Consider the following 13,105-nt stretch of genomic DNA (forward strand, 5'->3'; position numbering starts at 1 on the left):
CTGCAGAGAAAGCTTTGAAAAGATATGCCCCACCCAGTGCTTTGGAGTACTCAGGAACCAGTGGTCTTTATCAGAAGCTGAAAAAAATCTGGAACCATGCAGAAAGCTCCTCTCTAGGACTGAATGTTAAAGGGAGCCTGTGGGCTGGCTGAATTGCTTGCTAGGTGGCCATCTGAATTTACTTGTTGAGTAGAAGAGGGAGAAATAGCAAGAAACAGATTGAGTTTGGCCACTGACACTTGTGGACTTGGTTTACAGGAAAAAGAGAAGACGAGAGCGGGTTGACTGGTCTAAAGTTCATGACCTAGCACAAGGGGCCTAGGCTTGTTGAGTATTGGAGAGAGCCCATGGTCTAAAGGCAAGGGGACCAATGGGTACCCTGGGGAGGCTGAGTGAGGCAGCCCACATTGAGTTGACCAGACCAGACCAGGTGAAGAGATTTTTGAGCCTGTGAACTGGTGCATATTGTTGCTGACTTTATGGATGGCCTGTCCTGATTTGACTTTACTTATGCAGAATTCACAAGGTTCCAAATGGAATGAAGATTCTTCACATCGAAAAATATGATTGTCTCTTCAGAGCACCGGATTGATGTAAGTGGGCAGTAAAGAAATTGGATACCCAAAATTGGGGCGATAAAGGCATGAAGTGCTTAGCTTACAAACTTTCATAGGTGGGGGAACATATTCATAGGATTAAGGTGTAAGTCAGGGGTCCTCAAACTATGGATCGCGGGCCATGTGCGACCCACCGAGGACATTTATCCGGCCCGCCGGGGTGTTTTTGCCCTGTTTTGTTTTTTTACTTCAAAATAAGATATGTGCAGTGTGCATAGGAATTTGTTCATGGTTTTTTTAAAAACTGCAGTCCGGCACTCCAATGGTCTGAGGGACAGTGAACTGGCCCCCTCTTTAAAAAGTTTGAGGACCCCTGGTGTAAGTGTTACTTAACTGAAATCGCTAGGCTAAAGAATTGTGTGCAGGTGCCAAGCTGGCAAGGAATGGATTGAGATAATTAAGGTTTATTGTGTCAACCTGGCCGATAAACACATGTGGGATTAATTGAAGAGCAGAGAGATAAATGGCTAGTTGAGCCTCGCCTATCCAGTTCTCTGGTCTCTTGCTCTCTGATGGTCAGACCAGGGTGCAGCTGCCTTAGCTGGCAAGGCTCACTTCCTGTGAGACACCCCTGAGGAGAAGTCACATGGACTTACCCTGACGTAGGCCTGGGTGCTGGAGAAGCCACGTGGAGACCCCTGCCAGCGCTGAGATGCTTACACAGCCACTGGATTCAAAGATTTCCTACCCACTGGCCTGTGATCCTCCTGCATTCGGTGTCATTGTGTGTGTTTTGTGAGTTTGAGGAGGACTTTGCAGATCAGTGTCGGATATATGGGCGAAGTCAGATTTATGGGCTTGGACTGGACGGGGTTGGGATGCTTTCTGAATGTACAATTACCTTTTATATAAAACTCTTATTACATATGAGTTTCTGTGCATTTGTTTCCCGAGTTTACCCAGACTAACAGAGTGTTTCCACCTTCTGTGAAAAGGGCTGCAGTGAACATTACTGTACAAATCTCTCTAGTCTGTTGTGTATATACCTAGAAGTGGAACTTCTGTTCCAGTTTCCCCATCCCCACCAGCATTTGTTACATTGCTTTTAATCTTTTAACAGTTTTATTGGCATATAACTCACAAACTATATAATGTTTGATTGACCTATATAAAATAGTTCAATCATATTAAGAGTTGTACAATCATTATCACGATCGGTTTTAGAACATTTTCTTCATTCTTGTACTCATTAATAGCTCCCCATTTCCTCCACAACTTCCCTGTCATATTAAGGAATAATTAATCCAATGATTGTCTTTGTAGATTTACCTATCCTGGATTTTATAAACAAAAACACATTTTAAAAACAAAACAAAAATTGATATATGGAATTTAATAAGAGCTGTAAGAGCCCCCAATAAAATGATTAAAAACAAAACCCCCAAACTAGCAACAATAACAAAAAGTGATGAAAACCACAATAAAAAAGAAATCGGAAAATATCAAAACTAAAAAAAATTTAAAATGGGTCAAAACAGAAAGCAAATGTTAAGGTGCTAAGTTTTAATGTACCGTATATACTCATGTATAAGCCGAGTTTTTCAGCACATTTGTAATGCAGTTTTTGTGGTAAAATTAGGCCTCAGCTGATATTTGGGTCGGTTTATACTCGAGTATATATGGTAACTGCATCTGCAATAAACCGGTTTCCAATGTATTCTGTATGATATCAAGGCTACTCCCATCCCTGGTCCATGGTGAGAAGGGATTCACCAGAGGCTTATTCCACATGTGTTTCCCTTTCTGTTTTTAAAAATTTTTTATTAAAGGATTCTTTTATTGGGGGCTCTTACAGCTCTTATAACAATCCATATACATCAATTGCATCAAGCATATTTGTACATATATTGCCATCATTATTTTCTAAATATTTACTTTCTATCTGAGGCCTTGGTATCAACTCATCTTTTTTCCGTCCCTCCCACCTTCCCACCCTCATGACCCTTTGATAAATTATTATTTTCGAATCTTACGCCGATCATTGTCTCCCTTCCCCCACAGTTTCTGTTGTTCATCCCCCTTTGTGCGGTGTGTGTGTGTGATTATGTGTCGATCACTGCGATTCCCTTTCACTTAAAAAACAAACAACTTTTATATGGGTCAAAAGGGAGATCAAATGATAAGGCATTGCATGTTAACCTAATCAACTTTACAATGCTGTCTGATAGCAAGGCTATTCACATCCATCAACTATGGTCAGAGGGGATTCACTAGGGGCTTAATCCATGTGTGGATGGCAAATGAATTTTGGGCTTCCACTGTGATCCGTAACCTTCTGCAAACCAGGTGTTCACAATTTAAGTGCTGAGACCACTCCCTCTTTCAGATTTGGATTTTATTATTTACATGGTGTGCTTCCTCGATGTAGAACTACTTGACTCACTTAAATGGCTGGACTCCAGATGCTATTCTTTCTGATAGCTGGGCACCATCTAGTCTCCTCATTACACTTTGCTATACCATACATATCTTCAATATCCCTTCGTGAAGGTGAGCACTAAGGTGAGCCATCTAATTATTCTTAGATTGGGGCTAGTATAAAGTGTGAGCCCCCAATCCATTCAGATATCTACAGTTTATATATGTCTCTGGTTCATCTTAGAGACCGCTTTGTCATTTTATGTTGAGAATGTTATTAATTATCCCCTTGGGAGATAAAGTAATTTTATTAATAGTGTCATTAATTTTGCCAGTGCTACAGAATTTAATACATGATTAAGAAAAGGAAATTATACAGTGTAGGCCAGCAATGTACAGTTTAAACTCTTAAGTGACCGGACATACTTTACACAAACAATGGGGGCTAGAGATAGAGCAAAACTTTCAATAACATTCATTCACAATGGCAGAGCCACACCTTCCAGATTAATACATGTCATAATAAGCAAGGAGGTCATTAAAATAGTAAGTTTACGGTAGTTCTGGGCTACCATTCATTGCACACTTAAGGAAAGAGCCAAACCAAGTCCAATGTCCATTAGTGCCTACATCCTGTGATACCAGTCATCTGCCTCTTCTCACACCCGAGAGTTTCAACCTTATGAGCAAGTGCTACAGGTAAGTCTGAAGTAAACTCACTTCAAGTTGATTCTGACTCATAGCAACCTTAAAGACAAGGTAGAACTCCCCCTCTTGGTTTCCAAGACCATAATATTTATGGGAGTAGAAAGTCTCATCTTTCTCCCTCAGAGTGGCTCATAGTTTTGAACTGTTGATTTTGGGGTTATCAGCCCAAATTGTAACCATACTATGCCAGTAGACTCCTTGAGTCATCCATTTGGAAGTGAATGTAATCTTTCAGGTAAATGTCTACTCAAATCCTTGGTCCATCGTATGATTGCATTAGTTGTCTTTTAAGTTGAAGTTTTGTATTTTTTGGTTAAAAGATTCTTGTCAAATATATGGTTTCTGAAGATAGTCTGCCACTCAATAGCCTTTTTTGGTAGTCTTTTAATTTGATGAACAAAAGTTCTTAATTTTTACGTGGTCTTGTTTATTTATTTTATCCTTTGCTGTTTGTGCTTTTAAAAATTATATTAAGTCATTCATTAGGCCACTAGGTGAAAAAACTCCAAATGTCTAACATATGAATGATAAACAAAATAAGGCACATAAATATAATACTACAGCCAGTAGGAGAAAGTCTTTATACATGCTACAGTATACATGGAGCTTGAAGACATGCTGAGCAATACAAGCCAATCACAAATGGACAAATATTGTGTAACTTCATGTATATAAAAAGACAAAAAAAGGCAACTGTACAGAGCACAAAGTTTATCAGTTACCAGAAGCAAAATGGAGGGGGTAAAGGAGGATTAACGATGGGAAAAATCAGACTGGTTAAGGGTAGAGTCAGACAGCTGATTTTCAATAAGCTGCTACCAATAAGTTGAACACCAGGAAAAAGCTGAATTTAAAAATAAATAAATAAAAAGAAAAAGCTGAATTTGGCAAAAGTTGTGTGGAAGATAATAGTTACAGTGATAGAAAAAAGAAAAAAGAAAAAAGTGAGTAGCTGCTAAGGCTGTGTATGCATAACCAAATACCTCATGGGATTTGGTTCCTAGGTTTGGAGGTTTAGGGTCATGGCTTCAGTTAAGTGGTATATAATGTGCTTTACGCTTCTGTTCCACCTCCTACTTTAGTAGATAGTGTCTGGGGTCATAAAAGCTTGCAAGTGGCCAGTTGTGGGGAACAGAAAGATTTCTCTTAAGCTGTCTCCCCAATAATATGTACCAGACTTAGCTGCTTGAGTATGACTGTACACTAGACGGTCAGCGAAAGTAGGTCAGAGGTTATTTTCCTTAACATCAGCCATCTAGAACAACCAGACTGTATAGTCTGACACACCCTAAGTAGGGCCCAGTCCTTTCTGTTATTGTTCCCTTGAAGCAGTGCCCAAAGGCAAGCCCGGGACCACTCTAAGATGACTAAGCTTAGGCTACCATCTTGCCATACATGCCCCCCTATTCCCTCCTCTTACTATTGTGCATTCACCCCTAGGTCATCCCCCTCCTATTGCTTGTATTGCCTATGTTACAACCCCTCTCTATGACATAGGTTGTTATCTGCTATCAGGGGGCTTGCATGCCTCCCAGGATAGTGATTGTCTATTTTATTGTATGAGACACCAGAATAATCAAACCTGTTCAAGGATGAATTGTACTGCCCCTCTTTGTGACGCATAATGCTGTGATGTATCCCCCTAAAGTAATATGATGTGTGGTTAGCAATAAATAAGGAGGCTCCCAGGTTCTCAGGAGGTTGGCTGAGGAGGACGAGGCAGCTGCTTCTACTCTGGCGGCTAAGTTCCCTCCACGAGGACCATCAAGTGGGGCTGAGGTGAGCAATGCTACCATGAATCGCATCTGACTCCATTACTTGACTCCATCTTTTAACTCTCATACTCTCTATGACTTTACTATAATCTTTACTTGTTATTGCTGTACAATTGCACCTACCAAACCTGTGATGTTTTGTGGGGTTCCCTCTTCCCTTTAACCCCACAGCCAGTCAAGGAACAACAATTGGTTTCTATTCCCTGGAGTAGAAGCACAAGAGGAACTCCGGAATAAAAGGAGGATATAAATGTGTGATTAACACATTCATAAACAATTGCCTCCTTTGTCACAAGAGACCAGAACTGGATGGTGCTCAGGTACTATTAGAAAATATTGTGATCAAAGAGTCCATAGAAGAATTCTGACCAAAAGGGGGTGTGGTGGCAGAAGAATAAAGAACATAATTTCAAATTCTAAAAGACTCTAGACCAGTGGTTCTCAACATTCCTAATGCTATGATCCTTTAATACAGTTCCTCACGTTGTGGTGACCCCAACCATAAAATTATTTTCATTGCTACTTCATCACTGAAACTTGGCTACTGTCATGAATCGGGCGACTCCTGTGAGAGGGTTGTTTGACCCCCAAAGGGGTCACGACCCACAGGTTGAGAACCCCTGTTCTAGACATTATGGAGGATGGACAGATCCCTATCACTATTGCCCTTCGATCATCTTTAAACTTCAACCAAATTATCTCCTGAAGCCATCTTAAGACCAAATAATAGTTCAGTGTTAACTAGTAGAAAAGGTTTGGCATGAGCATCATGTTCTTTGAAGAACTATCTATATGGGATCAAATTGACAACAGCAACTCAAAAGATGAGACATGGACTTTAAGGGTAGTGATTGTTTCGTAATTAGAGAGGTACAAGGCAGAAAAGGAGGATGAGAACGGTTGCAAAATTGAATAATGTACCCAGTGCCACTAATTTACATGTAGCATCTGTCGAGTTTATATGTGTTTAGCTGTGTATATTCTCAACTACAATAAAATAAATAGGGCAATGAATGTACAAATGTGCTTTACACGATTGATGTATGTATAGATTGTGATAAGTCACATGAGCCCCTGATAAAATGATTTTAAAAAAATGATAAAGTGTTAAATTAAAAAATAAAATAAATAAAATTTAGGGGGAACAAAGTAAAGTGATGGTGAACGTTAAACCATGCTAAGATTAATCAAAATAAAGTTGGAGTAGCTACATTCATTTCAGAGCAAGGAAACTTAACAGGGATAACGAAAAGCATAACATAAGAAGGGGTCAATACTAAAAGATGGCATAATAGCTTAGCAGTAAGGAAAAGGTTATTAAAATAAAGTAAATCTTACTTCTCATAACATAGTGAACGTAATGATTTATTTTTCAAGTAGCTACATGAATAATTTTTTCTATAAGACAATTTGGTATTACTCTGTTTTTAAATCTAGGTAACTAACGGTATTTCTGAAAAAAATAATCAGTGATATATATACATCACTTTATCATAGAAAAATAAATTGACATGAACCTAAATATCAAATGATTAGGAATGATATTTAAAAATGTACTACCTATCTAATTGTAAGGACATTATCATAAAGCCATTATAAATCATGTTATCAAAGATATTTTTTGATATTTATTATGTTACCTTTTGAAATCCTTTCTGGAATAACAATATCACTGAAAAAGGAGTAGCAAGCAGCAAGGTAAAATATACACACCGTAAACCTACTAGTAGGAAAAAAGATCCATCTCTTATTTCATATAAAAACAGAAAGCCTATAAAAAAGATTATCATATATAGCTGTAATTTCATAATTGGGGACACATGACTTTATATTGTAGCTCAAAATAAGGGATGCCCTGAAAAATAACTAAAAATTTAAACACAGGTAAAATATTTGGCTACTATGAAAATCATAAATATCAACATCACATTACAAAAATTGTTAAATTTATCAAGAGAAATGCTGTCATTTGGAATAGGCATAAGCAGTAGAGAGTAACTGCCTGATCATATTTAAATAACCTTTCCTCAGTTAAGCTGTACAAATATTGTTTTTGTAATTACACAAGAAATTGTAGCACAAAGGTTAAAACTCATCTCTACTTTCTAAAACAGTATCTGGATAATATTAAACAGTATCCCTTCAACAGAAAAAAAAACAAGCATTCCTAACAGATGTAAAGATATTCTTGAAATATGACTAGTAAAATTATACCTTCCTTGATTTTCATCAACTGTTACAAATTAATCAGATGTTCCATATTTACATAACTAATGATGTGAAAAGCAACAAAATTCTTTATTTGGAAGATTTTAACCAGAATAGAAAATTTTGCCACTAACTTTTGAAAGTTGGAAGATACTACTTATACAAGTAAAAATTTTGTCATGATGGAAGTATCTCTACAAATCCTTATTAAAATTGCTATCACTATATAGGTATTGACCAGAGCTGGTGGCATGTACGTTACATGTTAGGCTTGTGATTAGGCTGCTAACCACAAGGTCAGCAGTTTGAAACTATCAGCCACTCAGAGGAAGACAGGGCTTTCTACTGAGTAAAGCGTCACAATCTCATACGGGCAATACTATCCTTTCCTATTCGGTTGATACCAAGGGCTCAAGTAGCAAATGTTTTGAGAATGATGAGGGCAACGAATGTACAAATGTGCTTGACACCCAATGGATGGATGGATGGATTGTGATAAGAGTTGTACAAGCCCCCAATAAAATGATTAAAAATAATAACCCAAACCCATTGCCACTGAGCCAATTTCACTCATAACTCCTCTATGTAGGGTTTCCAAGGTTACATATCTTCATAGGAGCAGACACCCTCATCTATCTGCTGAGCAGTGATTAGTGGGTTTGAACCACTGACCAATGCTTACCTGACACATAGAAAAAGTCTGCATTTTCTCCTATACCTACTATGCAGTTCAGTGCACATTCCCAGGAGTATGGTCACTCTGAAGACATCTGATCCAGAGCACTGAAGCTATAATTTTTATAAACAGTAAATGAAACAGAATACTCAAGAGTATGTCAGGTTCCATAATTATTTCCTGTTTGCTAAAATTAGCATGGGTCATACCGAACAGTCCATGGTGTGGCTATCTTATTCCTCATCTTAATCCTAGGAATACTTTTCTCAAAGAAGCTTTATCCTTCTTGTAGTTAACCAGCAAGTTGTGATGAAACTGTTTTTGTAAACTAAAACTTTCTTCTTTTCCTTCACTCAGGAGCCCTAGTGGCATAGTGGGCTGCTAACTGTAAGGTTGGCGGTTTGAAGCCACCAGCAGCTCTGAAGGAGAAAAATGAGGCTTTCTACTATCCACAGTTATGGTCTTGAAAACTCACAGGGGCAGTTCTAACCTGTCCTATAGAGTCACTGTGAGTCAGCATCAACTCAATGGCAATGAGTTTAGTTTGGTTTTTCTCCTTTACTCTACTGTCCAAGTAAGGGCCTTTTATATACATAAACATTTCTTTTTTTAAAAAATAGTAAAACATCAATTTTACCCAATTAGTGTAAAACATGTAAGAAATAACTTCAGGCTTGGGGAATACTGATTTTGTTCATTATTCTGCCAGGAAAAGGCTATGGGCTTAGAAAAGAATTCAATCGTGTGTATGTAAAACTAGAGGGCTCCATAGAGAGACTGGCTTCTCTAGGTGGCACACAGAGTTGAGCGCTTGATGAGTAGCCAGAACGCTGGAAGTCTGACCGCACTCAGAGGTGCCTTGGAAGGCAATCTGCTCCCAGCCCTACAGAGCTCGTAGCCCTCTGCACACACAGGGTTGTCACAACTCAAAAGTGACCCCAAGACAACTAAAGCCACACCACAGAGATGCTAGTCTTGATACGGAGGATGACTTCTTTCTTGAAAAGAAAAGAAAAATGAAGCAGGGTTTGGTAATCAATGAAGTATGAAAGAACTAACAAATATAGAGGTGTTCTTCAAATCTAACTGGTCCCCAAGCCCTTTGAATTTTGAAATGTCTCAAATTCTGTCCCCTCTCTTTCAATGCTGATGTATTTAAGCCCATATCTTGAAATTGACCCTTTTTTAAAAAAGCCTAAGTAATTTCTGTCTCCAAAATCTCTTCTCTTCAATTTTGTCCTTTACATTACAAAGGATCTTCTAGTAATGACATGACCACATCATTATTGCACCAAAAAGATTGACAGACTCCCAATTATATCATTTGGATGAATTTACTGGTTTTAACTAGTGTCATAGACTCAACCATATCCATATTCTTTTACAAATCCTTCATAGGTCCCTCTTCAAATAACTTAGCTAGTTTTTACAATTTTGTTACTTTTAATTGAAGTTTTAGTAATCAATCAACAAGTGCATATCAACTGTTGTACACTGCAGTTTGTAAGAGTGTTCCTAATGTCAAAAATCTTAAACTTTAGTTTGACACTGTAAAAGTAATAGACATTGTAAAAGTAAAATAATCTAAAAGACCTTGTTGCATTGTCTGGCAAAGTCACAAAAGGAGGTAGCTATGAACAATTAATGGAAAGATTTTAAGAAAGAAGAACTTAAATGGAAACCTGCACAGAAGGCAACATACTGGATAACAGAAACAGGGATTGAATATATAGGATTGAATATATATATAGGCTATATGGAATATATAGGATTAGGTAGAAATCTGGCAGGAGCAGGGTGTCAAGGTGGGTGTGAAAAAATTCACTGTGGAGGGAAAGAATGAGGGGCTATATGAATGTAGGGCACTAATGACGAAGAACAGTGAGATACAATCTTGCCTATATAAAGCGAAGTGTCACTATAGGATGTCCAGGAAGTCAGAAAATGTACATATGTATTTAAATCTGGATTTATAGATATCAGCAGAGATTGCATAAGAAAATCAATCTGACATCAGTACAGAAGATGCTATGGAAAAGACAGGTAAGCAAGTAGAGATATTTGGAAAGAAATTATGTTTTAAAGAGAGATTGAAATTAAAGTCATCAAGGGAAAAATAAGGTTTTGAATCTTGGCACTGTTAGATAAGCATTGAACTGCTAACTGCAAGGTCTGTGGTTGAAACCTACCAGTCACTCTGAGGTCAAAAGATGAGGCAACCTGCACCTGTAAAGATATACAGGCTTCTAAACCCTCTATACGGTCACTATGAGTCAGCATTTTCTCAATAGCTGTGGGTTTAGCCTTGGAATCTAGGAAAATGGGTAAATCGCTAAAATAAACAAAAAAACTTAGATATAAATGACAGTTGGGATTATAAGAAGAGAGAAGGGGAATTAATGAGTTTGGTTTTCGGTATGTTAGATTTAAGCATATCCAAGTGTGTATGTTTTACAGAAAGTTTTATTAAATAACACTGCAATAAAGCCCAGAATCTAGGTTAGATTAAGCAGAGTGGTCTATTTAGAGCTTTATCACTACAACCCTGGAAGAAACCAAACCCACTGCTCTTGAGTTGATTCTGATTCATAGTGAACCTGCTAGACAGAGTAGAACTGTCCCATAGGGTTTCCAAGGCGGTACATTTTTACAGAAGCAGCCTGCCACCTCTTTCTCCTGCAGAAGAGCTGGTTCACCCCAATGACCTTCTGGTTAGCAGCCACGCATTGAAACACTGCACCACCAGGGGCTCTTTCATCACTCATTCTAAAACCATATTCTAAATTTTGATCCTCAAGCAGAAGGATGGTAGACAAAAATTACAAGCCACATTTCACAAGTAAGGAAACAAATGATCAGAATTAATGTGACTTCCCCAAAGACAAACGGTTCGTTAGCAGCAGAACCAGAACAGGAGCCAAATTCTTCAGAATGTTAGTTCCCTTCCCTTGGCCCTTATCCTCAAGGGCCTCCAAGAAGAAAAGCCCAGGCCCGGCCCTTGTTTCAAAGGGAGGGATTGCCATGGTCTAACAGAGGAGGCCAGGAGGGCAAGAAATCGAGGGGGGGGGGGGGGAGATATTCCAAAGGATTTCCCACAATTAATCACAATTAATTGAAATGTGCAAGGAAGAGAGCCTAACAAGAGACTACAAGGTGACAGCAAGGGAATTTTACAACTAGAAAAGTGCTGTCAGGAAAGTAAAAAATGGCTAAAGTATTTCGTGATTTTAAGGCTAAGGAAAGTTTGAAGAACATGGGAATTGTCTTGGAGATGGTAACTCATTTGATAACTGACTTATGCTTTCTCCCTCCCCAAATTTAACCCTTGACGCATGAGTATTAGGATAAAACAACAACACAAAACCCTTAAAATAGGATTATCAATGCCCATTTGGTAAAAGGATTGCATTTTTAATTTTTCATACATCAAACTTCTATACTCCAAGCTACATTAACATAAGTGAAATGATTTTTCACTCTGGAAAAGTAACTTGACATAGTCTAAAAAGATAGGCACTCATAATTATTCTTATAGCAATGTATTTTAATTTTTAAAATGACAATTCAAATATATCTCAACAGAACCTGGTTGATTATTTCACTTTTTATTTGGCAAAAATAGTATTTCAGCTTCTAATGTCTTCATATCTGAGAGCTTGGACTGAGTATAAAAATAGTTCTCTATACTGTACTTTTTCCTGTTAACAATTTTACTAAGTCAAATGTTCAGTAGAGTAAAAGTATAAGCTATCAAGTGGCGAGGCTCCGCACTCTCTCACAGCCATCGCGAGTTGATTCACACGCATAATGGCCCTCCGGGACAGGGGAACTGCCCTTGTGGGTTTCCTAGATGTGAGTGTTTACCGGAGTGGAAAGCCTCATCTTTCTGCTGCAGTGTGACTGGTGGATCTGAACCAAAGGGCAACCCAGGCCACGAGGGCTCCAATGACAAGACGACAGCTATAGCCAAACCAAAATTGCATATGAAGTAATTGACCAAGTGTGGATAAGAAGGGTAAAATACATGCAATTGGCATAGTGGTAACGAGTGGGGCTGCTAACGCAAGGTCAGCAGTTCGAAAACACCAGCCACTCTGCGGGAGAAAGGGCTTTCTATTCCATGAAAAGTCTTGGAAACGCACTGGAGCAGTTTTACCCTCCCTATAGGGTCGGCTGCATGCAAGTCAGCATCAACTCGTTGCCAGTGAGGTTTTTTATTGGAAATAATGTCAATTTCCTGGTTATATATACACCTTCTCTGTCTTAAGCAGTTAAAGAAACTTCTTTTATTCTTGCTCTAAAATAACTGATATAAGATTTTTTTTAACAAAAATCAACTTTCACTCATGGTGCTTAGAATACTGCATAATCTTTGAAGAAACCAATTTTTAGAAGTTTTTGTAAATTCCATTACAAACATGTCTTGAAAGTTTTAAAAACTAATACAACAGCCAATGAGTTAAAAAGGTGAAAATCACAAACAAGCCACTTAAACAATACGCTACTGACCTTGTTCCAGTCTGAAGAGTGTCTTTTCTAGCTTTTCCATTTCGTTTAGAAGTAAAATCCGAATCTCTTTACTGGTTCCCATTTTGGCAGTGAAAGGAGTTGAAATCTTTCAGAAGAATGAAAAGAACTCCGAATTCGAATGCGTTATCCCTATGAAACAAAAAGGAATTAAGATACAGAAAATAACTTACTTTAAACTCTGCAGAGCTGACAGCTACACTTACATGTTCTGGGTGTCTTTTAACCCTGTAATA

General features: G+C 38.2%; 1 protein-coding gene across 1 annotated transcript in view; it reads right to left on the reverse strand.

Moving 5' to 3' along the window:
- Positions 1 to 13,105, reverse strand: part of AGL (amylo-alpha-1, 6-glucosidase, 4-alpha-glucanotransferase) — an 87,354-nt gene extending 74,249 nt beyond the window's left edge. The window contains exons 1-2 of the mRNA XM_004699235.2: positions 13,076 to 13,105; positions 12,852 to 13,001 (exon numbers count right to left, since the gene is read on the reverse strand). Coding sequence (XP_004699292.1) covers positions 12,852 to 12,933 — 82 coding nt within the window. The 5' untranslated portion in view covers positions 12,934 to 13,001; positions 13,076 to 13,105. The remainder of the gene's footprint in view (positions 1 to 12,851; positions 13,002 to 13,075) is intronic.

Source organism: Echinops telfairi, unplaced genomic scaffold (assembly GCF_000313985.2).
Source record: "Echinops telfairi isolate 266 unplaced genomic scaffold, ASM31398v2 ScPeMD7_443;HRSCAF=831, whole genome shotgun sequence".
Taxonomy (NCBI): domain Eukaryota; kingdom Metazoa; phylum Chordata; class Mammalia; order Afrosoricida; family Tenrecidae; genus Echinops; species Echinops telfairi.